The sequence below is a fragment of the Semicossyphus pulcher genome, unplaced genomic scaffold (assembly GCF_022749685.1).
Source record: "Semicossyphus pulcher isolate SPU_LCO1_2020_fin unplaced genomic scaffold, fSemPul1.0.p SCAF_6, whole genome shotgun sequence".
Classification (NCBI taxonomy): domain Eukaryota; kingdom Metazoa; phylum Chordata; class Actinopteri; order Labriformes; family Labridae; genus Semicossyphus; species Semicossyphus pulcher.
The window spans coordinates 10,725,577-10,749,981 of NW_027211737.1; the positions used below are offsets into that span (position 1 = coordinate 10,725,577).

General features: G+C 39.2%; 3 protein-coding genes across 3 annotated transcripts; all 3 read right to left on the bottom strand.

Moving 5' to 3' along the window:
- Positions 1-1,541: 1,541 nt before the first annotated feature.
- LOC138610701 (proepiregulin-like) lies at positions 1,542-8,010 on the bottom strand. The gene is made up of 5 exons (XM_069683502.1): positions 7,739-8,010; positions 3,749-3,832; positions 2,808-2,934; positions 2,566-2,712; positions 1,542-2,252 (listed from the first exon to the last, which is right to left on the bottom strand). Exons 1-5 carry the CDS (start codon positions 7,776-7,778, stop codon positions 2,099-2,101), a joined length of 552 nt encoding a protein of 183 aa, XP_069539603.1. The 5' UTR covers positions 7,779-8,010; the 3' UTR covers positions 1,542-2,098.
- A 1,636-nt stretch (positions 8,011-9,646) lies between these two features.
- LOC138610530 (epigen-like) lies at positions 9,647-11,985 on the bottom strand. The gene is made up of 5 exons (XM_069683292.1): positions 11,889-11,985; positions 11,643-11,771; positions 10,736-10,856; positions 10,413-10,565; positions 9,647-10,009 (listed from the first exon to the last, which is right to left on the bottom strand). Exons 1-5 carry the CDS (start codon positions 11,920-11,922, stop codon positions 9,955-9,957), a joined length of 492 nt encoding a protein of 163 aa, XP_069539393.1. The 5' UTR covers positions 11,923-11,985; the 3' UTR covers positions 9,647-9,954.
- Positions 11,986-13,275: 1,290 nt separating this feature from the next.
- Positions 13,276-24,405, bottom strand: LOC138610427 (bifunctional methylenetetrahydrofolate dehydrogenase/cyclohydrolase 2, mitochondrial-like). The gene is made up of 8 exons (XM_069683187.1): positions 24,248-24,405; positions 22,599-22,783; positions 22,265-22,387; positions 21,842-21,994; positions 19,927-20,034; positions 16,639-16,731; positions 14,119-14,244; positions 13,276-13,678 (listed from the first exon to the last, which is right to left on the bottom strand). Exons 1-8 carry the CDS (start codon positions 24,388-24,390, stop codon positions 13,563-13,565), a joined length of 1,047 nt encoding a protein of 348 aa, XP_069539288.1. The 5' UTR covers positions 24,391-24,405; the 3' UTR covers positions 13,276-13,562.

Below are 24,405 nucleotides of genomic sequence, written 5' to 3' on the forward strand. Positions count from 1 at the left end.
AAAGGACACGCGAGGATGAAGCCTTGGGGATTCCACCGACATCTTTACTCACGGCATTAGCAACCTGCTATTATTGATGCAATAATGAGGTAATAACAGTTAGATTAGAGCAGCATTTCCTGAATCATATTTGGAACAAAATGAACTCACCTGGGTGGGTGTGTTTGTGGGTTCTTGCATATGTGTGTGTGCATGCTAATGTGTTTTTAAGTAGGTCTTAGACAGAGCAGTGTCTGCAGGCGGGTTAATGTTTACATGCGATCATTGCTGTTCATTAGAATAAAGAACACATAGAGGTGCTTCAGTCAGGTGTTAAAATGGCTCATTGACTCTGCTTGAAGCTCTAATGAGGGTACAACAAGTAAAATGGGGCTATTGTTTAACTCGACACCGGACGCTGCACTCAGCAGGTGACACCGCCGTACAATCATTGCTTCACCTTATATAACTGTGTTCTGATTCTGCCATCTTAATTTAAATATTTGGCAAGTTTTAATGAAAGTTAAAGATGAACCGAGTCTTAGAAATTCTTTGTAATCCACTCTTTTTCACAGATCAGATAAAAAGATCAAAGGTGAGGAGGTCTTGATCATTTCCAGTGGATACAGGAATGAGCATGTGTTTGTGCAATATAAAGATAGCGAGTTCTTCATATTTTTTAGGGTTATTTCACCAAATCTGGACTCTTGAATTAAACTGGTTTGATTGCAAATCATCAAAATTTGCTGTTAATAGCAACAATAATAACCAAATGCAACACCTTTGTCTTCTTCTTGTCATTTCCAAATAAACACTTGCTTTATAAATTCTGCCATAGAAATACAAATAGTCTGATTTACTTGGGCTACACTTAAATTGAGGTATTATAGGCACCACACTTTGCCACTGCTACCATCATATGTGAGTCTTAGTCGAAAGCTAACAGGTTAGTAAGTAATTCAAACGTGCTGCAAACATTTTCATCTGCGTTTATTCTAATGAGACAGGGATGGAGTTATATATTATAGATCTTATTCGCTGCTTAAATAGCACAAAAAGGACATTAAGCGTCAGTGAGCCAGCATGTGAAATGTAAATTAAACACAGCTGATATTAATGTCAGTAATATAAGTCATAATATCAACTATTTAAAAGGTCTTAAAAGTGTTTTTAATAAAGGATTCACAGTTTCAAACAACAGACACCGTTACATGATTGTCTTTAACTTACTGTATAATGTTACTTTTGTTGTGAGCTTTTTCCCTTTCCACCTTTAAGAAAAAGAGCCAGCTCTCTCATGAAAACCTCTGCACTTAACGATAATGATGCTATTGAGGATGTTGTTGATAGAATAAATAAATAAATACTTTCTATACACTCTTCTACCTGTCAGCACTTGTGTCTGATCGCACTTGAAGCTGTTTGCTGGCAGTTTCTGACTTCGTTCCCTCCTGTCTTGATCCTTGCTTGTGCTGTATTAACTCTCAGATGTACATTGCTTTGGACAAAAGCGTCTGCTAAATGAAATTGTAACATGCATTGAAGGAAGTACAGGCTGAAAATGTGCTTAATTTTTATTTTATTAAACATGTTTCCATAGTACATGTGCAGCCAATCCTGCCATTCAAAAATGTCATTTAATGTAAGAAGAAGGCAGAAGTCATTGTGCAGCATGTGGAGATCATCTATGATGTTTCATATGCAGGTAAAAAAAGACATGTTTCCTTTAAGAGACAAATTCATAACATGTAAGAAAAATGTGAAAACTGTAAAAGGACTTTAAAGAATGTAAAGACTCCCAGCGGTGCCCTCCAGACCACAGTGTTGTTTGAAAGTAAAAAAGTGATTACAAAATTCAAGTTGTAGCAGGGATCCAGTGTTTACATTATTAATAAATAATTAACAAAGAAGTTTTAAAAAGGAAAAACAAATGTTCACTCAGCGGCTCGTTTAATGGCAGCAATATGTATGTGCAAAAGAGCTACACGGAAAAACACAATAAATTAGCCCAGACAGAAATGTCATTTTATTTTTAGCTTTTTGTGGATCTGCCTGATTACTAAACTGATCTGAGGCTGTGGGATGTGATCCAGTAAAACGGCCGCTGAGTGTAATCTTGTTAGACATCATGTTGATTTGTTTTTACAGAGAAAACATTGAAAAAAGTCCAGGTTTGCTTTTCCAGCGGTGGATGCAGTTGCAATGTGTAAATATCTGGACTCCTTTGTAACCCTGCCGCTTCACTGGACGTGGGAATTTGTTTTTTCTTATACCTGGAAAAATAACAAAGAGCACAAATTATTTATTTGGTATGACCTGAACGCTGCAAGGTGACAATTTAAATACGTCTTAAAAAGCTGTGAGATCACATTCGTGGTCTTTGTTTTGACATGTCTCTGCATAAAACAGGTGTTTGCGAAGACTTCACGTCACGTCTTGATTTGAAGACGGTACACAGCCAGTATCTGAATCACACTTGAAATCTATGATCAATCTGAATTTACATGCAGCTAACAGCAAAATACATCAACACAAACTGAACAGTTTCAGTGTTAATGCTTGTAGAAAAGTAGACTAAAGCCTTACCATTTGCAGCAGAAGTACAGTGCTCCAGCCAGACCGATTATCAGCAGAGTCACACAGAAAATGGTGAGGAGGATCTGCTCTTCTCCCAGTGGCTGAACCACCAGCTCCAGGTTACTACACCTGGGGCCGTAGAAGCCACTCTCACACCTGCAACACAAGGAGACACAGACGAGTCACACATGATGATTCACAGCAGCAGCAGACACACACTCACACACACACACACCCACAAAGGATCTTACTTGCAGTGGTGTTCGTCGATGTCCACCAGCAGCATGCACTGGCCGTGGTTCAGGCAGTACTTATCAAACGAGCTGTCACAGTTCTGTGTTGAGCGCTTCACCACATGAGGGCGCTGTTCTCCCTGACCTGAGAGAGCAATACAGGTGAAACATTTATGTAGGAAACGAAGAGTGGCACTCTGTCAGCTCTCTAGTATAAATAATAGTTATTTCAACATAAAACATATTTACTACTTTATCTGTTTTTGCATTGTTTAATATTATATAATAATAAAAGTGCAGTCTGACTCTGAGGCCTGCAGAATCAAAAGCATCTTTTAAAAATCATTATACAACAGTTAGTTCCGACCAAGTCACCTGATTGGACAAGAGGCATTCCATGAGTGCTGATATAGAGAACAACATCCCTGAGACTTTTCACTCTGTGTATCACGCCGCCTCAGCCACGTGTCCTATATACTGTAAATTAACATTACAGCAGATCATGTATGTCTACATTAATCAAGCTGCTACCTCTGAATCACACAGCAGACTCTTATTTCACTGGTTGGTACATGATAGAAACAGCTGATCTGTGGTAACATGTAGACGCAGAGTGCAGGAGAATGTTTGGGTTGCTTGGCGTTTCAGTTAAGCTGTGGAACTTGTTGAGTCGGTGGAGCAAAAATAATCTGTTGTTGATTAATACTGTTTACTACTATTTGCCGCAAGTTAACTGTTCGTCGGGGGTCGTGATGTTGTACGCAGTATCATCAGTGACATCACCCTGCGCCAAAGAATAATGTCGAGGGCATTTTAATGCCTCCAAGCTGGCAACAGCGATAGCTGAAGGCATTATGTCTGTCTATACATTAGTTAGCACTAACACATCCCTGCACGTTCATTATATATGACAAATACATAATTGTAAAAGTAATCACAGCAGGTGTCCCGTTAAATACCTGCAGACAGAGAGCTGCTGTCTTCAGTTTGCAGTCTGGATGAGACGCTCTTTGTGAGGACATACGGCCACAGCAGCATCACGCCTGTTGAACAGAGAAGATTTTATTGTATCAGCTTTCAGTTTTACCAGTCTTATGTAGGTTATTGTTATGTCCCTGTAGAGTGCCATTCAAACTTCTATTTTTGTTAGATGACTTGAGCACTCCCACTGGCTCCTTCCTTTTGTATTGTGTCCTCAAAAAAACAAACACATGAACCCTATCAGGAAATTAATACATCAATTAGTTGTGATCCGTTACAAAAGGATTTTCCCCATCTGGAATTGTTGAATTTAAATCATTTTAGGGGCCTGAAAATGTTGAATGAATCTTGTGACTCAAAACAAATCCCTTAATAAATGTAAGTTGACATTCACATTTTGTTATTGAATTAAGATAACCTTTAATTCATAACTTTAAAGTGTTTTCCGTATGAACAGCTGAACACAAACGTGATTTCATTTGTGTTTACAGACTAATTTATGTCTTTTATTAAATTTGATGTGCAAACAGAGCGATCACAGGTACAAATGTCCCTTTTACCTGACGAGATGATACATGTGCACTCGTAACATGATGTTACACCTGAGCAGGATTGTTATCTTAGTTCTCAGTCCTAAGTGACTTGATTGTTGGGTATGCTTACATAAGACAGCACACTAGCATTTAGGAAAGTTTTAAGTCATAAATTTGAGGGGAATAAAACGTTTTGGCAAGAAGGGTCAGATGTTCAGCCAGTTTTTTTGTGTAAACTTTGCCAAAGAGGATGATGTGGTGCGGCTCGTGTTGCCCAGCCCACATGCCTGTACCAGCCTGCAAATCTTTATAATGTGCTGCGTTCGCTGACGCCCACATTCCTGCAGGCAGGACAGAAAAACACAAGAACCGGGATGCATGATGCGTCTGGTTGTGACTGGTTACGAATTAAAGCCTGTCCATCGTGTCTCTCTCCAGGTTTCTCTCTGTTGTTATGGCTGCAGAGATATTTTCCTCTGTGGTTTCTGTGAGAGGGCTCGGGCTGGTTGTTGGGTGTCTCTGACGTGGCTGATGGTTTAAAGTACAGAGTGAGCTGGAAGTGGTGACGAAGCAACATTTTAAGCATTACCTATTAATCACTGTTTAAGTAGTCCGTTTATATCATTAGTCTCTGACTCACTCTAGATACAATCAATCCTGATTTATAATTTGGACGAGAATTACACCTGTAATTTTCCAACAGTCTGCTAAATCACAAGAACGTTTCACTCTTTAACTTTCTAATAGATGAATATGGACACTCCTGCTGGTTAATGCATTTTATTAATCTGGGGTAAAGGTGAACAGGGACACAATGAGTCTACTTTTTATGACCCACATAGTCGAAGAGCAGCAGTGGGAGGGAAAGTTATCAGCTGCAAACTCCTCTCAGGACTGATAACTGGTTAATAAGAAAAACGTGCCTACAGTCAGAACAAAGCCAGAGAGGAATAAAAGCAGAGTTAGCAAGAAATTACTGCAAAAAAATCAGGTTTTATTTTAGGAGTTATTTTTGGATAGCTTTTGAGTGAGTGAATAGATAAGCTGATTTGGGTGTTATCAGTGAATTACATGGCTGTTATCAGTTCTTATAGGGAGGGTTAAAATGAAGTAATAGGGCCGGAGCAATTATGACGGGAGCAGAGCACGAGAGAAACTCGGATGACGTTGTAGAAAGAGCGAAAGTCCACATCAGGACTGGTGGGTGGATGGTCCTGTGTGAGACCAAATGTAAAAGTTGAGTTGTTTTAACTCATGTAACTTCAACGACTCCACTTCCTTCTTTAATAGTTTACTTTAAGTCCTGTGAACCATTTTTTATTGTAAACCTACCAAAGTAGTTTTGGTGCCTAAACCTGATCAAACTGCGAGCATTTCACAACAATACCCGAGTGTTTTTTTTTTATTGTTGAATTGTTTATTGATGATGGTCTATTAACATTCCAGCTATGACTCATTAACAATAATACTAGATGATAATATTCACCTTCTGGCATACTGGTGGGTGCAGTTGGCTCCAATTGAAGCATTTTAATGGTTGAGATAACTATTGATTAAAAAATGTAATGACCTGATGACACCTGAAGCTGTCGGAACATAACAAAATCCGAATGAAAAATTATCCTCCAATTATATTCATTACGGCACATGCTGTGATGTAGGACCAACAGAGATGCAAGGTATGATTACTCAAGTATTTTTGAGGTGCTTTTTTTGAGTAGATTAAAATACTGCTACTACTTTAAAGGAAAATAATTGTACTTTTTACTGTCCTACTTTTATTTTACTGCTGCAGTAATTTTCAGATTACTATGGAGTGGTTCACAACAGTTTTGGCTGGTAAGCAGTGTCTTGCAGGGTCATGTCTGAGAAGTGAGTGCAGCTGATTTCCCCTCTTAACGTGTCAGTGGTTTCCTTTATTTATCTGTCTATTGATGATAGATCAGCTAAATGCAAAGCTAAGGTTAGGGAAAAGTAACACTTTTGCAAAACTGTTTTTGCTTCTTTCTTGTCCAATCAATCATCTCAACACTCTTTTGAGTGAGGGGCCCAAGCTCCCGAGATTGGGAACCGAAAGTATTTAAATGTAGTTTTTACAATCTACTGAGGTCATATATAAAATACTTTTGTTACTTAGTGTACATTTTGCTGATAATACTTTGTACATCACAACATTTAATTGCGTTTTTACTTCGTACATTTACCTAAATAAAGGATCTATATACATCCTCTATAGTTCGTCTTCTGTTTACACAAGCTAGAATATAACGTTTCCTTCTTTAGTTTCTCGTAAAATGAACCTGAACGACAAGCAAATGACAGATTGATTTCGACCGCATAAGCTCTTCAAATAATAAATCTTCACTTCCTGCTTTATTTGCCAGCATCCCTGAGCATCCCTCAGGCTCTCTGCGCAGCGTGTGCGTCAGCTCATTAAAACAGGTATGTGGCAAAGTGCTCAGCCTGAATCCAAAACTTCCACTAGCACATGAATGCATCAGTCTGTATTGATCATCAGTTTATCAATAATAATATTACAAACACAGCAGCCATTTTTTTCTTGGCAAATATAGTGGCCGACTTTCAGTGCATTAAGCTGATTTTACGTCTGTACTTTTATTTTCTTATAAATAATTTTTGATATCCTGCTTTTACTTCTAATAGAATATTTTTACACTGAGGTATTGCTTAAATAAAGGGACAGTAAATGTCTTCCCCTACACTGCAAACTGCAAAATATGAGTAATTACCTGTCAGGCAAACGTAGAAGAGTAAAATGTGTTGAGGAAAAGTATAGTGCTGCAAAGAATGGACGCAGAAGTAGTATTCAGTTCCTAAAATCAAGTTAAACTAGCAATACCATAATGGAAAAATACTGGACTACAATTAAAAGTCCTGCATTTAAGATGCCACTTACAATAGTGGTAAATTGACAGAAGTACTATAAGCTTAAGTATCAAAATAAAAGTACTTATTTTGCATGGTAAACTTGTGGTGGTTGTAGGGTTAAATTAATGTAGCATTTTACTATTCTTGCTGTTTTATGTTGTGCTAACTGAAACATTTCTCAACCAATTAGGAAAACGTATTCCTTTAATTTAGCAGGACATTTCAAAGTCAAATCGCTTCATTGGACATTAAGGGTATGAAAAACTGTGATTCAAAACTAGATGTTTTTGACAAGTGCAATGGCGTAAAACGTACAATATTTGACGCATAGACGTAATGGTGTATGAAGGACAGGGCGCTTAAATAAGGCTCACGGCAAGTAGGCCTTCAAGTGCGTATTTGTACGTAAGTAAAGTACTTGAGTAAATGTACTTCGTTACACTCCAACACCACAGTAACTAAATGTAGCCTACAGCAGTGAAAAGTAGAACTGAGGCCTACAGTCTGTAAATATCCGTCAAATCGTCTAAATAAACAGAAACTTACCGATAAGTGAGAGCAGCGCTGAAGGTTTGCTGTTCCCCATTTCAGATCCGGCAGGTCGCAGACAGGAGGCTCTCCGTGCGCTGTGTGCAGGTAAAGAGACGCTTCCGACTTGTCAAAATAATTATAAAGTAAAAGAAAGACAGTCGATGCTCTGCTGGCAGACACAACGTCGAAAAGAATGGGCTTAATCTTTTGGTCGGGGTGTGGTGACAGAGTCCTATAATTGAGGCTATTTCACACTTCAAAGGTCCAAATGAAAAAGACAGACCATGAAGGCACCAAAAAGAAAAAGAAAAAGGAGGGGCTGCTTCTATCTCCGTCATCCTCTTATTACTGAAGATGGACTCCTTTACATTCAGAGTCGCCAACCTTTACTCTTATGTTGTAATGTAACAGACAGACAGTGGAGGAAGAAGTGTGCAGACCACTGACTTAAGAACAAATACTATTAAAGTAAAAGTACTCCATTAAAAGTAAATTCAAACGTTTAGAAAACGTTCATAATTGTTTTCAGCAACAAATAAAACAAGTAAAAAATAGTGATAATCCAGCAGAATGGCTGAGAGTTAAAACATTTAATTTCCCTTCAGGGATGAATAAAGTATATCTTCTATCTTCTTCTATTAAAGGTCTGTAACAACTCTTTGTTCACATCTCTTACCTTATCAAGTCTTTTAAAACCTTGCTAGACAGGCTAACTGTTTGGACATGTATTTCATGGAATATCTGTATATATTTATACACAATAGAGCCCCATTTGTTTCTCACCTGTTGAATTAGCACGATCAGCAGATAAAAATGGGATTTCTGCATTGTGCATCACTCAAACAGTCCTATTTTATGTCCTCCACTCCACATTGTAGCGTCATCTTTTTTGTGGCTATGAGCTGCGATGTGTACTGTCCTCCTAGTCTTTTGTACACTGCTTTTTACAGTCTTTTAGGTATAGTTTTAGTAGTCTGTGGATCCATGTGGAAATGATCCTTTTAAAGGACTAATAAAATAGAATTAAACAGGCACACACCATTTTTTAACTAACTTGTCACATCAGGGACAGTACTTTACAATTTAAAAACTACTACTATAACAACTAGGGATGCACGATATTATGTGCACGTTATCGGTATCTGCAGATTATGGATTAAAAAGATATGATGTGTCATTTTTCTGCCGATATTTTCCGTTGATAAAACGACGCTTTAATTCTGTCTAAATGCTCAATGATTCCCTAAAAAAGTTTGACGTAATGCTACGACATTAACTCGGCGTGAGTGTGTGCGTGCACCACGCCTCTTCCGTCAAGCGTAAAGAAGGGCGCAACATGTCTGCGGTGTGGCAATTTGCAATGGTTGTTCAGCATCGGTCATGCGAGGAGGAGCCTAATCTCATCATCCGAGCCTGTCTAAGTTTCATCAATATTACAGTTTTATTTGAAAGTAAATGTTACATACAAATAAATATGGATACGTTTTGTACATAACCTAAGTTTAAGTAGTTTTCTTATATTGCCCAGTGAATGTGTACATTTTAAAAAGCACTGTATTATGTTATTTCTACATCTGCCAGTGGGCCACTACGATAAGAGCAGGCATGATATCAGTTCCACTACAGGTATTTGATGTTCTCTGCATTAGGTGGGAAAACATGTACCTAACATATCGGTATTGAAATTGGAAATCGGCAAAAAGGGTTGGAAAATATCGGCATATCGGCAAGAAATCCAATATCATGCATCCCTAACAACTACTACCACCACTAATTTATCTCCTTCCAAGTTAACAAAGCTTCTTGAGCCTCTAAATCAAACAATGAATAAATGATTAATTACTGCATCTTAAGTAATATAGTATTCAGATGTGTTTGAGTGTACTCACCCTTTACCCACAAAAATTCAAGAAACAGAAAATATTAATTTTCAACACATTTATTACAAAAACATTAAATAAATCAAAAATGTCAAATAAGTTAATTGCTATATTACAATAAATAGTCAAATGTGTTCCTTAAAGGACAATGAAGAGATACATTTCTGACCCTGTTTAACACAAAAAGGCTCCACCAGGTCTGACACACATCATAGCCTCTGGTCTATGCTGTGAATTGTTATAAGTTATACAGTGTGATGAAATGATTTTGTTTATGTTTCCTCAATGAGCGACAATACTGGAAATGATGGTGACAGTGACGAAGATGATGAAGAACAGTGAGTTGCTGGGTCACACTGACGACTCAGAAGCTGCAGGTTTTTTTAGTGGTGCTGATTTGACACACCTGGAAAACAAAATCATCTGGATTAGAATTTATTCTCTTGTTCTTGGTGACCATTTAAGACATTTTCAGTCAAACCTTTGTATTTCTACACACAGAAAACCATCTGTAAATACAGCAATGTCACCATTTTCTTTGATGGTATGACAAATCCCAAACAAAACTGCTATAACTAACTATAACTTACAAAAACAGTACATTTGAAAGATCAACATCAAACTAAACCCCAAATCAGGCCAGAGGGAAACGGCTGCCAAATGTCAAAGTTGTCAGTTATTAATAATACATTTCAAACTTTCCCTTAAAGTTCATGGAAACTTCTTTGTCAAATGTTTTTGGTCTCTAATTCTATAATATTTCCATTTTAAAGTGCAGCATTGTAAATGGAAAGCCTGAAGACACTCACCTCTTATAGGCAAAGCAGTAAAAGAGCATGGCCAGGACAACGATGAGCATGAGAACCCCGAAAGTGATGCCAATCAGTTGCTCCAGCTCAGGCGAAGAGCGGCTGATATCAACGAAGAAGAGGCAGCGAGTCCCGCTGTACGAGGACGTGCAGCTGCAGAACAGAGAAATATGTGAGTGCATTCCACAGGAGAACACGAACCAACATGTGCATCTAGATATGAGGCAAATTTTACTGATCATAACTAAGACATTCAGGATACAAAAGGAACCTGCAGGATAGTCTTTACTTTGCACGTGTGTTTGTTTTGTAACAGTACTTACATGCAGAAAGGTTTGTCGTTGTCTTGGGGGTACATGCACTCGCCTCCGTTCTCACAGAAGTTTGCATGTTCGCTGCCACATGATCTGTGTGAGCGCTGAACCCGAGGTTCCTCAATGCTGCCTGCAGAAGGGGAGAGAGAGAGACAGTAGCGTCATGATCAATAATTAAGTTTTAACAGGAAAGTACGGTGGCCCAATTGTGCCAAGAATTAACCAACTGATAATGAAGTCATAAATGAACAAACAAGTATGCAAAAAACTGGATACTAAACTATTACAGGAAAAATATTTATGTTTCAAATGATTAGTGAATAAATTATTAAATGTTTTAGAAGTGGACGTTGGTAACATTGTTAACTCCTCAGTTGTTTTGGATTTTCCATTTTCTCTATGGTGCCGTACTTTTTTTTATTAATGATTGTTTGATGGAATCATTCATGAATTGATTATTGGTTGGCAAAGTTGAGCCCCCATACAACTAGCGTTCCCCTCACAAATCTGTCGTCCTGAGGCATTATATTTTTTAATAGTAATCTTGTCCATTTGAGCAGGTTGAATTTTTACGTTTGTGTGCAAAACTTTGGAACTTCTGGGGCGTCCTAAATTTCAGCTTCACTCATTTTTTTAACCTTTACTTTACCAAGTCTAATTGAGATTTATTTTTTAATTTAGCAAGAGAAACGTGGCAAAGATAGCAGCCACACAAAATCCCAAAGTGTTTAAATGCAACATTCAGTATGCAACTTGCAACACACAAACCAAAAGAAAAAGGTCAGCTATTCAAACACAGTGAAAACCACGACATGCCTCGATTACCACATGCTCATTATACTCAAAAATTCATCTATGGATATAAATGTTTTGAAATACACCTTTCCTCAGTTTAATGGCTGCTCAAAACACTTACTGTTGTTGGGCTGTGTGGTCAGAGACGAGTTTGATAGCGGAGCTTCTGTGGTCTGCAGGATGTCGGTCAGCAGAGCAGATTGTGCTGATGAGATCAGGAGAAGCAGCACCGCTACTGCAGAGAGGAAGGCTGGAAAAAAACATGGAGGGACATGAAAATATGAATTAAATACATTAGATTTTAATGTTCAGAGGGTTTATTTTGCTATTGGTGCATCATTTAAATTAAAGTTAACAAGAAACTTACCCTTCTCCATGTTCATCTGTCTGAATGTGAACATCTTGTCTTCCTGTCGGTGTGATGTCTGATGTTTTCAGCTCAACGCCTTCTGCATAAGCACTTCTGTTGCAAAGCTTAAATACCGTGCGCCCAACCACTGAAGGGATTTTAACAGCCAATCACTGAACGCAGGAGTTGTTGAAAAATGAGAAGCATTTCCTTCTATTTCTATTTGCATCATTTCCTTTATGTGCCCTGACTCTCTGCATGCACGGGCAGAGTCTGCAGGTTGGTGGTGGTGGTGGAGGGTGCGCGCGATTATCCCGCAGCTCTTTAAAAGTGGTTTCATCTCTGGAAGCCTCTGAAACCAGGTATGCATTTGGCAAATTGACAGTTTCCCCTCCACTGCCTCCTGTTGCAGTTTTGAATGGTTGCTTTATTGGGGATTACAGGTGTTGTGAAAGCCTCAATTTATTTAGGAGGATGATTACAGGAGATTTTATGTGACTGCTCTAACTCTACGTAAGACAGAAGAACAGAAGGCTTATTGATAAAGAAGACAGGAACATAACTTACAGATGCTGTGAAGCATTCTTTACTCAATGAAAGCCAAAGTTGGGGTTTCAATGAAGAAGAAACTAAGTGAAATGTTCCCCAGCAGCTCTCTCCTGCAGGTCGCAGGTCAACTTTGGAGTTGGCCACCGGTTAAATCTTAGTACAGTGGTACCACTTTCTAAAGCATGCTTTATACGAGCTGCAATTACTAGCTTTAAAATAATCATTTAAATCATTTCCCTTCTGAATATATTTTAAGTGTCAAGTAGCTTTTACAAGAAGAACTGTCTCAATGTGTGAAGGCAACACGTGACAGAGCAACGCTGCAAGTCTAGCAACTCTGTGAGGCTGCTAACATCCGCAATGCTAACATGGAAAGTTTGGCAGGTGTGGTTTCCACAATAACAATCCGTTCTAGATTTAAAATTAAACTTAAAACAAATTCCCTTGACGCTGTGTCACAACGGCCGTTTAGCATTCAGATTTCTCGACTTCCTCGAATGCATCAGAAATGATCGATCCGACCTCCGTTCAACAAACAAGCTTTTTAAAAGTAGGTTTCTTCTCCTCTTGAGGACAGACCTACAAAGCTTCATTTTGACTTTTTACTAATCTGCATCAGGATCACAAGAAAAGTGGTTTCTTTTTCTGTGAACAATGCAGCAAGCAGAAAAGGAAGACATAAACCGGACATGCCCGACATGTCCACCGTTGTCCCCAGAGGCTATATCGTCGTCAGACTACAGCTGATGGAATCCCAGATTGCAGCTAGCCCAATGACAATTGGTGAAGCCAGAAAAAACATCTGTAACTGAGAAAAAATGTATTGGCACAGCATTGTTTTTTATTTTATATTCCTTTTCCAGTGAATCTGGATGTTCAAAATGAACCAAAATGACTTCAGTAGAAAAAATATTAATCTAAACTCTTAAAAAGTGACTATGAAATAAATAACTTAATAAATAAATGAACAAAATATTAACATAGTATATATCAAGTAAGTTTCCCAGCAGGTATGGAGTCTTGAGCTTATGGTTGTTAAATAAAAGTGTGTGTGTGTAAGCCTTAGTGAATTGATGTATGTGTGTTTGCATATATGCATTCAGTGTTTAGAGTGTTTATCATTCAATAAAACCAATGGCTTGTTTAATGCATCAGTGCGTTTCTGGCTGCAGTCACAGTGTTCCTCATCAGCATGGCGACTGTCATCGGACCCACGCCTCCGGGAACGGGTGTGATGAAACCTGCTTTCTCCTTCACTCCTAAAACAAGTCAGACAATCAACGTGGAGTTAAGTTAAGACTTTTACTTTTCTGGATACAACATTCAATTCAGTACACTGACAGGGTCACAGCTTTCTGTCAATGTTAACACATGTATGAGGTGTGTGTCAATCAGTTTAACACTTGTGAGAGTGGAGACACAGAAAGATGATACAAATAATAAGCAGTTTGAACATTTTAAATAATACACTTGTTTTGTATAATGAAGTCCCTAGCAGTATTTAAAATGTTAATATTAGTGTAAGTGAATAATTTGTTTTTTTGCTGTGCCCTTACAAACAAAATTCAGTATAAATAAGTGGGTCTTTTTACTGCTCTCAAAAATAATGTCAAATCAGCAGATTAATTCACCATTAACTCACAGTTTTGCAGACACCTCCCTTTCTTAAGAAATTCCAAAGAACTTATGGTTGACTTACCCTCAAAGTCCACGTCACCGATGAGTCGGAGCTTTCCTGTCTTTGGATCCTTGAAGCGGTTTATGCCGACGTCAATGACTGCTGCGCCCTCTTTCACCATATCGGCTGTGATCAGCCCGGGAACCCCTATGCACAGAAACCCAAAGGAAGGATTTGTTTGAAATTTCATAAAACAGTTAATGGAGCCAAAAAATGGTATCTTTTATTACACCGTCACATGGGGGGTGCAGTCAGCTTAGGGGCATTTGGAAAAAAAGAGAGCTGCTTGGCCCCAACTGATTCGCCCTACTTTGAGCATTCTGAACATTATACCTGCAGAATTACCATATTACTTTAATTATCAGAGTATAATTGGCTTTTAAATTATTTACATCTGAAAATGACATGTTGGCAAAGAGCTCCTCTTCAAGACACCAACTTAAGATCAGGTAATAAAGCAGCTCCCATCCTTCAAGCCCACATCATGTCTGTTGATATTGTGCTTTGATGTTGCATATTCCTGATAACACAATAAATCCTTGGCCTTGTATCAACATTGAAGCTTAAAAAAAACTTTTTTTTTAAGTGCTGTTTTATTGTTTGAATAAAAAGGGATCTGCAGCCACCATGACGTTCCTAACACAACCACCATACATATGTGAATAAACCATATCAAGGCAGAGAAAGAAGTTCTGCTGCTTCAGTGAAGTTCCCATCAAAGTCACTGAGCAGCCAGCTGCACTGATGCCTGTCATCTCCTCACAATCACAGGCTCTGAAGGAACACCGTAACAAAAACCACATCACCTCAGACAGTAGCAGCATGAGATGAAACCTCGCGCTGTATGTTTATGTTTAATGTTGTCTGCCAGGAAGCTGTCAATTCTTACTCCTCAGACTGCAATTGGAGCTCCTCGAGAATGGGATCAAGTCTGAGTCAAATACCAGCTTTATTTTTTAGAAAATAGCACTGCTGCAAAAAAGAAGCACGCAGACATCAGAGGAGTTTTAGGGACATGCTAACCTCAAACCCAAGTTTTAACAACAATTAAATCCTCACACATTTGATTTCCAACAAACAGTAAACGTGTTTTAACTCCCTCATGAAGTGAAACTATGGGTTCAGCTATGGGTGCATTTAATCATACAGAAAACTGTGACACGGCTCCTTCATTCTTAAAATGAAACCTATCGGTTGGATGAAAAGAAAATGAGGTGCCCTTCCCCGAACGCTGCTTTAGTCATCAGGGAAAGCCATTTGTTACAAAAGGAAGTGAAAAAACACCCCCTGAGGCACGTCAACTTAAAGTCTTCCGACAGATACTTCACCCTGTAGCGTGTAGTGATTGATTGTCTCACATTCTTGCCACCACAGATCACTATTGTGCTGAAAGAACCTCTACGGTACTTCCAATATGATGAAATAGCATCTGACAGTGGTTTAACAAGTGTACACTTGATGCTTCAGCAGAAAAAGAAAAAGTAGAATCTCTTTACAGGAAAAAAAAAACATGTATGTGCACGGATGTTTAAATCCAGAGATTGTGACTGTGTGGTTTAAATGTCCTTTTGATTTTGCAGATTGACCAAGTGATTTATCTTTGACCAAATACCAGTCACATCCCTGTCTAGGTAAAAGAGGGACATGTCATGATCACTTTCTGACCAAGGCTGTCTCGTGTTTCACCCATGCTCTTTCTCTGTCCATTTCTTCAGTCAATGCTCTGCTTTTTATCTCTTAGCTGATCCCTACCTGTACGTGCCTGTGTAGGGTTAGCTCAGGAAAAATCTCCTATTGCTTCCTGTTAAGTTGCCAATGTCTTTAAGTCTATCCACTGTGAAACTTAGCTGAGGAATATATACACATAGAGTCAATCGCCTGTTGGAAATCTGCCCGGTGACAGCGGTGAAAGGTATTAAATATAACGACATAGAAATAGTCAATCTTCCCGCCGATGTTCTTTTGATGGTGTAGTTTGCTTTTGTAGTTCAAATTGAGAAGAAGAAAGATGAAGAGATACTTTATTAATCCCCGAGGGGAAATTCAATTTTCCACCTGTTCGTACAAACATGCTACACACACAAAGGCCCGAAATACACACATACACAAACAGGAACCAATGGACATGCACTGATGGTGAGGGGGCTGCACTCGGACATGCGCCCCGAGCAGTTGGGGATTCGGTGCCTTGCTCAAGGTCACCTCATCAGACTGAGCTACCGTCTACCCCGCATCCGTATTAAATGTCGCATCAGTATTAACATTTTTGTTGATTTACAAACAGTTAAAAGCGAAGACAACTACTCTAAAGATCACAGGCGACTCCATGACGTCATCAAATTTGTGAATATTAAGAGATAAATTGAGAATGAAAATAATTCATTTTGGTTCCAAGTCAGAGATACCTTGCAAAAGCGTATGCATTATTCTGTATCACCGGTATTTAGAAATTTGAAAGGCTTCTCTCAAGGCTTCGACATGTCACTTTGGTAATCAGTTAAACTGTAAAGGAATAAACATATGTGTCTAGAGTGTATTTACCTGCAGCTGCAATAATGATGTCAGCCAGGCTGGTTAGCTCCTTCAGCTGTTCTCTTGGTGTACATCTGTGGGCAATCGTCACCGTGGCATCACCTGAGAAGAAACAGCACTTTTTTTTATTTTTTTTAGGTGAAATCACTCAAATCCCATACATAAGAAATGGTGACAAGCCCTGCAGATCATGCTTGTTTTGAGCCATCTCCCCCTGAGATTTCTGTCAATAAATCATGTATTTGGTGCTTAGAGCAGGGAAACATGAATGTTGTAACTCAGGATAGTTCACAGACGTTACACTATGAAGCAACAGTCCCTCTGAAAACTGCTGACTGACAAAGAACATATTTTCTAAGGCGTAAGGGACTTGGTAATTAATGAATAGGAATTGGTAAGTCAAGTTCTTCACTGATGAGTTTATGAAATAGCTGCTAATTTAGATTTTTCAGCTGCTATTTCGTTTAATGCCGTCTAAACAAAGTAGCAAGAGCAAACAGTCCTTCGTTTGAAATAGAATACTCTTACTAAAGAAAGATTATGCAACATTTAAACACGTGATAAAATCATCATTACATTAAAGTTGATAAAAATTTTGCACTTTATAAATATTGGCTATTATTATAAGTCCATGATATAAATAATAATTTGTACAATTATGGGCAAGAAAGTTTAATTCTTGCTGACTTATTTTGACCCAGTCTACAATCCTTTAACTCTATTCATTTTTGTTTGAGTTATTTGTCTATCAGGAGGTTATAGCCTCTAATCCATCACACTGAAAAAGAGAAGAAAAGTACGCTGGAGTGTTTTTACGAGTTTGGAAAAATACAAGCTCACACACAGAGTGTCATTTCGTAACACTGCAAGCAGCCTTGAGAAATTGCAAACAAAACTCTATTCATCTCCATCATAAGAAAAATTGGCACAAGTTTCAAAGGAGAATATCTCAAAAGCATATCAAATCTAAGCTATCTGCACGGCTCAGAGAAGGATTATAGAAAGAATAAACATTTTATTTATTTTTTTATTCCTCTTGAGCATAAAATTCTCTTCAAGATCTACATCAGGATGGTGATACATTCCCCAGTGTTCTTAGTGGCAGGTTGTTGTGGGGCAATGCCATTTGATTTAGTCACTAATTACACAATGAAGAAAAGCAACATGGTTATGTTAATCCTGATCTTTATCTAGAGCGTGTGAGGACATCCTGCACAGTCATAACTGCAGCGTGACCAGGAGTGCAGCAGAGGAGCGGGACAAAGAGGATTGCAGGAGGAGTGATTCTAGGAAGATAAGAATGAAAGGGAAGGGAAGGCAAGTCGGAGCAAATCAAAGCTTCAGGTCACATACCTAATGGGACGAGTGTGCATGTGTGTGTGTGGTGAAGAGAGAAAAAAGAACTGACCTAAAAAAGAAAAATTAACTCACTAAACTTTAAAGAAAATAAGACTAAGCTACCTAACTGAATGAAGTTACACAAGATGTTTCTTTAGTTGTATCAGCTCTGTAACCTGGCCGTGGTGTGTTGGTGCACAGTTAGTCTCTATCCTATACCGATTTAAGGAATAATGAGGTGTAACATGCAAGTTTCCAACAAGCACAAAATTCTTCTTTATTGACACAAACTGACGTTAAACTCAAATAAGGGTAAACTCGTACTATGTCTTTGGCTGTGTCAAAGCCCCCCTCCAGTGAAGAACAAGCTTTGAACCTTGTAAACATCTCCATGTGGTGTTCTTCATGTGCTACAAGACATATCAGGGACAACATCAGCAGTCATCTCCACGGCTGCGCCTGTCTGCTTTTAAACTGCAGTGTACCAAGGACAGGCTGAACAACACGTTTTCAGATTGGCAGGTTTGAGATGTCACAAACTTAAGGAGCCAATCCCGTTAACGGACGGGGTCACGCTATGCATATCGTTATGTGCAACCTATGGCAACCACTTCAGCGATGCCGAGCCAGGTGTAACCGTTAGTCATTTTTGCAAACTCACTACTGACTACTAACCTTAACGTTACTACTACTAATTACTACATTTCAAGCTCGCTAAGTTTCAACAAGTTGCCACTAAACGATGGCAGAGACGCGTTTTGTTTTCGAGACAGAGGAGGTGGTTGGAAATCTGAATAGTTGGCGGGGACTCTGCAGATTAAGGAATTTTTACTGAGGGAGAAGGAGGAGATGCCTTGAAAGGATTTTTACAAGGTAATTAAACGTATTTAGCAGAAAAAAATGCAAATATTTATTATTTCAAGCAGAGCATTTTATATGTCTTATAACAACACTGGAGCTGGTCTTTAAGAATCCACGATGGATCTGGGTGATAGTTTGACATATGTTTACTTGTTGGATTCCTGTTCGATAAAATGCATAACTGACGGTCTGAGTAAAAGCATGACTTTTCTCATTTTAGCAAAGTAAACTTTGTATGCCAACAACTGGCTTTGCAAGTTATGGGAAATCATTTAAATCCTGTAGAATTAAAATAGCCTGTTGGCTCTGTGGTTTAAGATATAAAACATACAGTATGAGCACCAAACCGACAAATCAATTCCAACCATGTGATTAAATGGAATGTATTAGAAGCATATTTTACATAAGCTACTGACCATCACAGACTGGGTCGAGTTCCTAAACTGTCACCAGCAAGGGAATTTAAAAGTATGACCCAGCCCTATTTGAGATTGACAGCTGGGACTGCAGCTATGTTTCCATCTGCTGACCTTTATGTCTGATAAAGGACATTTGTAGTTTTAGTTGACCCTTTTCTAATGGATTACAGGCTATACACCCATCGCTTTGTTTTCTTTGCAGGTGCTACTGAGTTCTTTAAACCTTGGAGTTGATGTCATGTAATACCGCTATACTTTGCCAGGTCAGACTTATCTTGATGCTTCATCTTAAAGCAAATTCCTTGCAATGCCTCTACAAATCCCCTCCCTGCTTCCTGCACCCTTATTAGGACACTACTTCCGTCTGTCATGGGCGCACAATGCCAAAAGTCTTGCCCTGTTTGGACTTTTCCTTCACACTCCCTGTTCTTTGCCCATTTGAACTTTCCTGGCAGGATGTGCATCAGCTTTTATTGTTTTGTTAAAAAAGCAAGGAGTAACTGAAACCTTCATTTATTGGCCACATCCAGACAAAAGTTTTAACACATTCCTTCCAGGAAAAGCCAAGATGGTGCAATATCATTCAGCTATAAAAGCACTTTAATCATCTTACAATGCTGCCTCCTCTGCACAGACACAGAAACACATATCCATGCATACATGCAAGACACACACTTACCCCCGGGGCGTTCATGGTTGCGATCGGTGTGCAGCAACATTGCGATGGGCATTCCAACATTTTTAGAGCGACCAGCGACGAGCACATTCTTTCCCACCGTCTCAATACCTGCACAAACACATTTTTCAGAAGAAAATGACAGAGGACTTCAGCATGCAAGGAGAAAAAAATGGCTTGATGCAGACCAAATACTGAAAATATCCCACAGAATGCTCAGAGCAGTATTTCACCTTTGACTCATCCCACAGGTGTGTGGAGGGATTCTGATTCCTCACGCGAGGTACAATTACTACATGTATTGTAGGGCAACCCAAAATTAATTAAAGTGTTAATAGTCTGACACGTAATAGGCCATTAACTGAGTTTCATTATTAGGTTATTCTTACATATTTGAATGTTTAGTCATGTCGTCAAACTAAAAACAGTCATCTCTGTGGGTTTCATTCTTTTTTTCAACTTCTTCAGACATCTCTTTATGTCTTTGTGTGATTACAGTATAACAGGATACATCTTAGATTCCCGAATCAATATGCTCTGTCAACTCAATATTCAGAAATCCAAATGATCTTGATTTCCTTTCTTTGGAAGTGACCATGGTTTAAGTTGGATAATATCCTCATTTTAAAGGCCATAATGAAAAATCAATTCATTTCTATACAGTCTGGAGTCTTTGACAGTTGGGTACAGTATTCTGAATGGATTTGAAGCCAGTATTGGTTGCACCATCTACTACCTTCTGCTCCCAGTGGGTTTTACTGTTAGTCTGCAATATTCCTTTCTTGTATCCTTATCATGTTTCAGAATTAGAGTCTTGCAAGTGGCCCTGTCAAAAGCATCACTGAATACAATCAACAACATCGCCTCTGTTTCTCGCTGCCAAAAAGCAAAGTAATGTGTACCTGTAGACTCAAGACTCAGAGAGAAACTTTCACCCTCTTATCCTTAACAACAACATTCAACAGTAAGCATCCGAAGCCACGTCAGTACTGTGTGGAATAGGAATTGCAAGAATCCTCTGATAGCTGAGCCATCAGGGTCCCTCATACCTCCATAGAGGGCACTTATCATCAATACCATCACAGCCTTCATAAACACAACATCCAAAAAAGAACTCTTGATACACTATGAGATAATTTTACATATCTGTTTTTTGGAAGACTCTGCATAAACTTTTCCAATCTCAGCAGCAACAGCTACTTAAAATGAACTAACAAAACAGAGGCGTCTTAGACTCTGCTTGTACATGAACAACAGTGCCCTCTAGCTGGTTTAATGAGTAAAGCAGCAGAGGGGTTGCAGTACTTCCAATTGCAATGGTTTTCTCCTACTGTCTTTTTTTATGTAGTATTTTTTTAAATTATTTCATGGCATCTCCAAGAACAGTGAGTAATCCAAACCCTGACCCACACAGCATGAATGTGTCTGTCTTAACAACTGATCTACTATTGGATTTCTTCTTGTTTCGCATAAGTCACTAAAACAACTTTGTGAAAAACAGCCAGCAAAGTAAATTATCCAGCTAATTTACATTCGGCACAGCACATTCAACAAAAGTTGCCAGAATATTTACATCCTTACTGCGTCAAGAGGATGACTAGGAGATCTTGTGAATTTATTCAAAGGACAGATTTAAAGTGCAAGGTGGGAAAATGATTGTAAGACCCCATCTAGAGGGCCAAAGGTGGCACTGCAGATTTGACTTTAAAATATAATAATTGACATTCAATCATGTGCTGAGGTTTGATGAGTAGAATATCAACACTTAATACAATCTAGAAATAATGATACCCCCCCCCCCCCCCCCCCCTTCATTTGAAATTAAAAGTTTGAAGTAAAATAAAACAAACACACAACCAAGACCAGAGCAAAAAGGCCTTCATAAGTAATGGAGCTCAGGCGGTTTTTGGGGAGTTACCTGCTCTTTTGATGATTTCCCACACAGCTGCAGGTGTTGCAGGCACCATAGATCTCTGGTCCAGACACAGCTTACCGATATTCACAATATGGAAGCCGTCCACATCCTTCTCTGGAGCGATGGCATTACATACTGCCCGCTCATTGATGTGCTCTAAAGAGACGAGGGAGCAGGACAGATACTCAATGATATTACATGCTGTTCTACACATGCATTATGTAGTGTTTTGAATGTTGCCTTTTATTATAATGGAAATTTACTTGTATAACTAACAGCCACTGTAGTCCAAATTTTCCATATAGTTTACAATAATTTCTGACATGCAAGCAATCTCTGCAAATTGAACTGAACAGGCCAGTTCATTTGTTTATCTTAGATGTCAGTGAGGAAAACTCTTGTGCAGCTGTGGACGCCTGTGTTTACCAGGAAGTGGCAGCTGCACCAACAGGCCGCTGACCCTCCAGTCACGGTTCATCTTGTCAATCAGCTCCAGCAACTCCTCCTGGGAGACCGAACTAGGCCGAATCACTGTGTCACTGGAAATACCTGGAGAGCACACAAACATCACACATAGTCCATTTTCAAAATGTTGTCATGAGCATGTTAGTTCACTACATTAAATATGCTCATGTAAAATCTGCTTATCCATCTGTATCTTCATGTCCATGCATGCCTAAAAAGCATATGAAAATCTCTGTTGTGTTTGTTGATCTGCACGATTAAGTGTTCAGGAATGTATGCACTGCTCATATCTTACCCAGGATGCTGGCAGCCCGGGTCTTGTTCCTAACATACGTACGACTGGCAGGGTCGTCCCCCACTAAGACAACTCCTAGGTGGGGTCTCATGTTGCCCTGAGTGACCAGATCTTCCACATCCCGCTGGATTTCTCTGTGGATCTGACGAGCCAACTCTGTCCCCGAGATCACCACAGCAGCATGCCTGGATAGGTATATTGAAAACACATGACAGAATGCCCATAAAGAGCAAACGCACAATGACAGGCTTGGTTTACAGATATTTAAACAGCAATATTTCATTTGATAGCAAAAACACCCATATTAACTAGTTCCAACTTTAAAAAGGACCAAATTGACTGGTTTTCTTACTCTTCTGTGTTAGTTGGAGTTCACTTTTGAAAAGTGGGAAAGTTTTTAAGGTTATCTCATGATAAAAAGTAAATTACTTTGTTATCTCTATAAAACAAGCTTTGTTATCTCATGGTAATGATATAATCAAACAGAAGGTTGTCTCCTCTTATTAATTATAATGAATCAGATATCTGTAGTGCCATGCAAGCATTCATGGTTGGCGTCTCGACAACGGACGCAAGAGATTTAAGCTGAATTTGTCAGAAAGGTGAGACACACTGACTCTTTATCATAAGAAAATAAGCATTGTAAGGCACTGTCGCTGGAAAATGATCCCGTTATCATGAGAAAACAAGCATGGTTATCCCGAGATATTGGGCCAAATTAATTTGATACAATGGGAAAACCAGCTCTGTTATCCCGAGATAACAAGAAAATTAAATCGAGAAAGAAACGACCAGAAATTACTCGCTATCACGAGAAAACGGAGTAAATAAAATGTATGGATGCATGTCCGCTAAGGGCTTCTACAGTAACTAACCAATAGGTGCAAGTATGGCCATTTTCGGCTTCCGTAGACTGCAATACACCTGCTGTCAATGCACAGTAACGTTACACATTTACTTTCGGGGGTAAAAGTGTACTTGCTATAATTTTAGGTGAACTTTTTTATCTATTTATATCGAGTAAAACTGTGTGAAAACTGCACCAATGCTATGGTTCACCTGGTCAGACCACAGGCAAAACAACTGTGGGGCTGTAACGGAAACAGCTAACAGTAAGTTACTCACAAGACTAAACGTTACCTTTTTTTTCTTTCGGGGAGAATAATGATTTGTTATTTCGTTTTGAAATTTGTTCCAGTTAATTGGCCGACTGCGCTTTAAGAAACCTACATAACTTCGGTCTTAGGTCTTTATCTACACTAGAGACCCACGTCAACGGCTGCAGTGTAACGTTAGGTAACCGCCCTCTACCATCAGCAGCAGCACTGTAGGAATGCAGCGTGCTCTTAAACCGGCGAAACTACGGAGAGCTATGTAAGGTTAATACTGACACGTCTTAATAGCATTGTCGGTTTAGTCAGACCTGTAATTGACTTCCAAGCTAAAGGGATGTCTGCTAAACCAGCCCTCTCTAGCCTCTCGACCGTGAACGGCGAAACCTGCTGTCAATCACCATCCACGGACACGTGACGGTCCACACGCCTTCACCGGTGCTGCTGAAGCGTCGCTCATCCTTCCGCAACGTACCGCCGTCCGTACGTTACATTAAAGGGAAAAAGCTGCGGTGTTTTAAACAAAGTGCCGTTTACCTCGTCGCCGTCTGGTGTAGATGTCTCCTTTGACTCTCGCATTTTCTGTGTATTCGTAATTTTGTCCGGCAGCAGTGATGGTGTACCGTTAACGGGCTACAAATCCTGAAGGAGGAGCGTAGCGGTGAAACAGAGGCCGCCATGTTTGTGTGTGTGTG